Raw genomic sequence first — 2,246 nt, forward strand, 5'->3', positions numbered from 1 at the left:
CCGATATCAGGAAGGCTGTGAAGGCACACAGTCCATCTGCAAAGAGAGGAAATTTGATTAGCAGCTGCACACAATGGGCCCATGGCCGTGCTTGTGTAGATGCATTTGTGTGCGCAGTTTACTGGAAATGTGTTGGGGGGGGGGGGGGGGGGGGGCAAATAGGCTCTACAAATCTAACAGGTCTACTTACATTTGCTGGACAGGAGCTTTTCAAAGGACTCTTTCCACCTGATGCATTCCTCCAGGGTTGGCCTGGAAACAGATAATGAAAAGATGGTTAGGTTAAACCAGAATTTATATATATATATAAAATAAGGCCGCACTTAATCAAATTCATCTGTGGGTGATACTTACTTATCTTTTCCTATTTTCCAGCAGGATAGAGTCCAGCTGGGCTTCTGCAAAATGCTTCCCAGCCTTGCTTTTAGCTCCTTGGCCCTGAGGAAAAAATAAATTAAAAAAAGCTTAGATGTGTTTTTCCACCCTCACTGCATGCCCACATATAAGTGAATGTAGCAATAACAAATACTGCATGAATCAATGTTGAGGGTAAACATCAGAAATGAAACCTAACACTCATATTTTTAGCTTCTAAAATGCTCACATAGATGCAAAGTTGGCATCTACATGAAATATTCCAAACCCTTAAGCATCAGTTTTTCGATGAAGCTGATTGTACCTTTCCAAGCAGCAGGCAGGCAGCGATGCAAGTCCTTTACACATAGCAGCAGGTTGGTGCAGGAGCAGGTGGAGTCGGTCAGGGTGTAGTTAAGTATCCTTTCAGCAAAGCTCAGTCAGAAGCGAGACAGTTTGTCTGAGCCTGAACAGAGCAGAGGTTTTATAGCTCCACCACCCCCTGCTTCTGACGTGTCATCGACTCTACCAGCCAATCACAGCGAGGAGCAGGGAGGGAGAGAAAGGAGAAGTCAGTAAACGTGGGAGAACATGCAAGGACAAGGCTGGGAAATTACTGTCAAATGATAAAAGCTTCTAACAATTGAGCATTTCCCCCTTAAAAACAACATTAACATTTATTCTTCCTGTGTTTAATTCATTTTTTTTATACTAACTGATTTACATTTTTATCCAAACACAGAACATACACTTTAATCTAGTTGTTCATTTTCTTAGGCTCTGACACACACGTAAACATCTTTGCAAATTTGAAAAGGTACAGGATTTACAAATGTAAACCAAAACTTTAACTATTGGGACTGTTTACTGCTTCGTCTTTTGTTAAAGATAACGGATGGATGGATGGATATTAATAATTCAAAATGCTTTTCAGTTAAGATTCTACCTGTATACTTTTTTTTATAGAATATATTTAACAAAAATGGCCTTATCAAGAATCAAGGTGACTGTCATTAACATCACATCGTACATGAGGTGGAGCAAAATTGTGTATTCAAGGTCCCAGTAACACCCAAAAATAGCAAAAATATAAGTATGAAAAGAAACACTATACAAGGCTCTAAGCTATACGTTAAACAATAATAATGTAATATAACATGTTTTAAATAGCAGCACAAACATGAGTATGTTGTGAGCAGATAGGTATGAATACAAGAGCTTATGGTAAAAAATCAGCAGCATGGATAACGTGAAATACAGTGAACCCTCGTTTTTCACGGGGGTTACGTTCCAAAAAGAACCCGTGATAGGTGAAATCCGTGAAGTAGTAACCTTTATTTTTTTTTTACAATTATTATACAATGAAATACTCCATAATACATTCAAACCAAAGAACAAGACCTTTTTACAGGCCTAAGCATTTGTTTAACAAATAAAAGTACTGTATAAACATTTTTTTACAAATAACTACTGTACTGGAGAGACTGTTTAGCCAATCAGAATGCAGAACACAATGAACGATGCAAATCCGTGAAGCAGCAAGACCGTGAAAGGTGAATCGCGTTATAGCGAGGGTTCACTGTATCTCCAAATAAAGTGGCATTACAGTGGTTATTCTGGTTAGGGATTTATGAGTCTAACAGCTTCAGGGTAGAAGCTGTTCCTCAGTCTAGCGCAGGGCTTTTCAAAAAAACTGCGCAGGGGGCCACAGTTTCTGAAAGCCAAAAGTTTGGGGGCCGGACATCCAGCGATCAAAATCATTATGTAAATAAACCAAGTTTTACAATGATCTGTTACATTTTACATTTGTTTATTTTATTTTGCATTGAATCATAAATGCAATAAAAATAACCCGAAATCAAATAAATAAATAAATAAATTATATATATATA

At 38.0% G+C, this 2,246-nt stretch overlaps 1 protein-coding gene across 1 annotated transcript; it reads right to left on the reverse strand.

The window, feature by feature from the left end:
• Window positions 1-190: 190 nt before the first annotated feature.
• Window positions 191-723, reverse strand: LOC119430503 (regulator of G-protein signaling 5; the record flags this gene model as incomplete). Its single annotated transcript, XM_037697921.1, is given in 3 exon segments — window positions 191-252; window positions 355-438; window positions 680-723. Coding segments are annotated over 3 exon segments (190 nt in total), but the record flags the coding sequence as incomplete, so codon positions are not given.
• Between the last annotated feature and the right edge of the window lie 1,523 nt (window positions 724-2,246).

The sequence above is a fragment of the Nematolebias whitei genome, chromosome 3 (assembly GCF_014905685.2).
Source record: "Nematolebias whitei isolate Nwh7 chromosome 3, NemWhi1, whole genome shotgun sequence".
Classification (NCBI taxonomy): domain Eukaryota; kingdom Metazoa; phylum Chordata; class Actinopteri; order Cyprinodontiformes; family Rivulidae; genus Nematolebias; species Nematolebias whitei.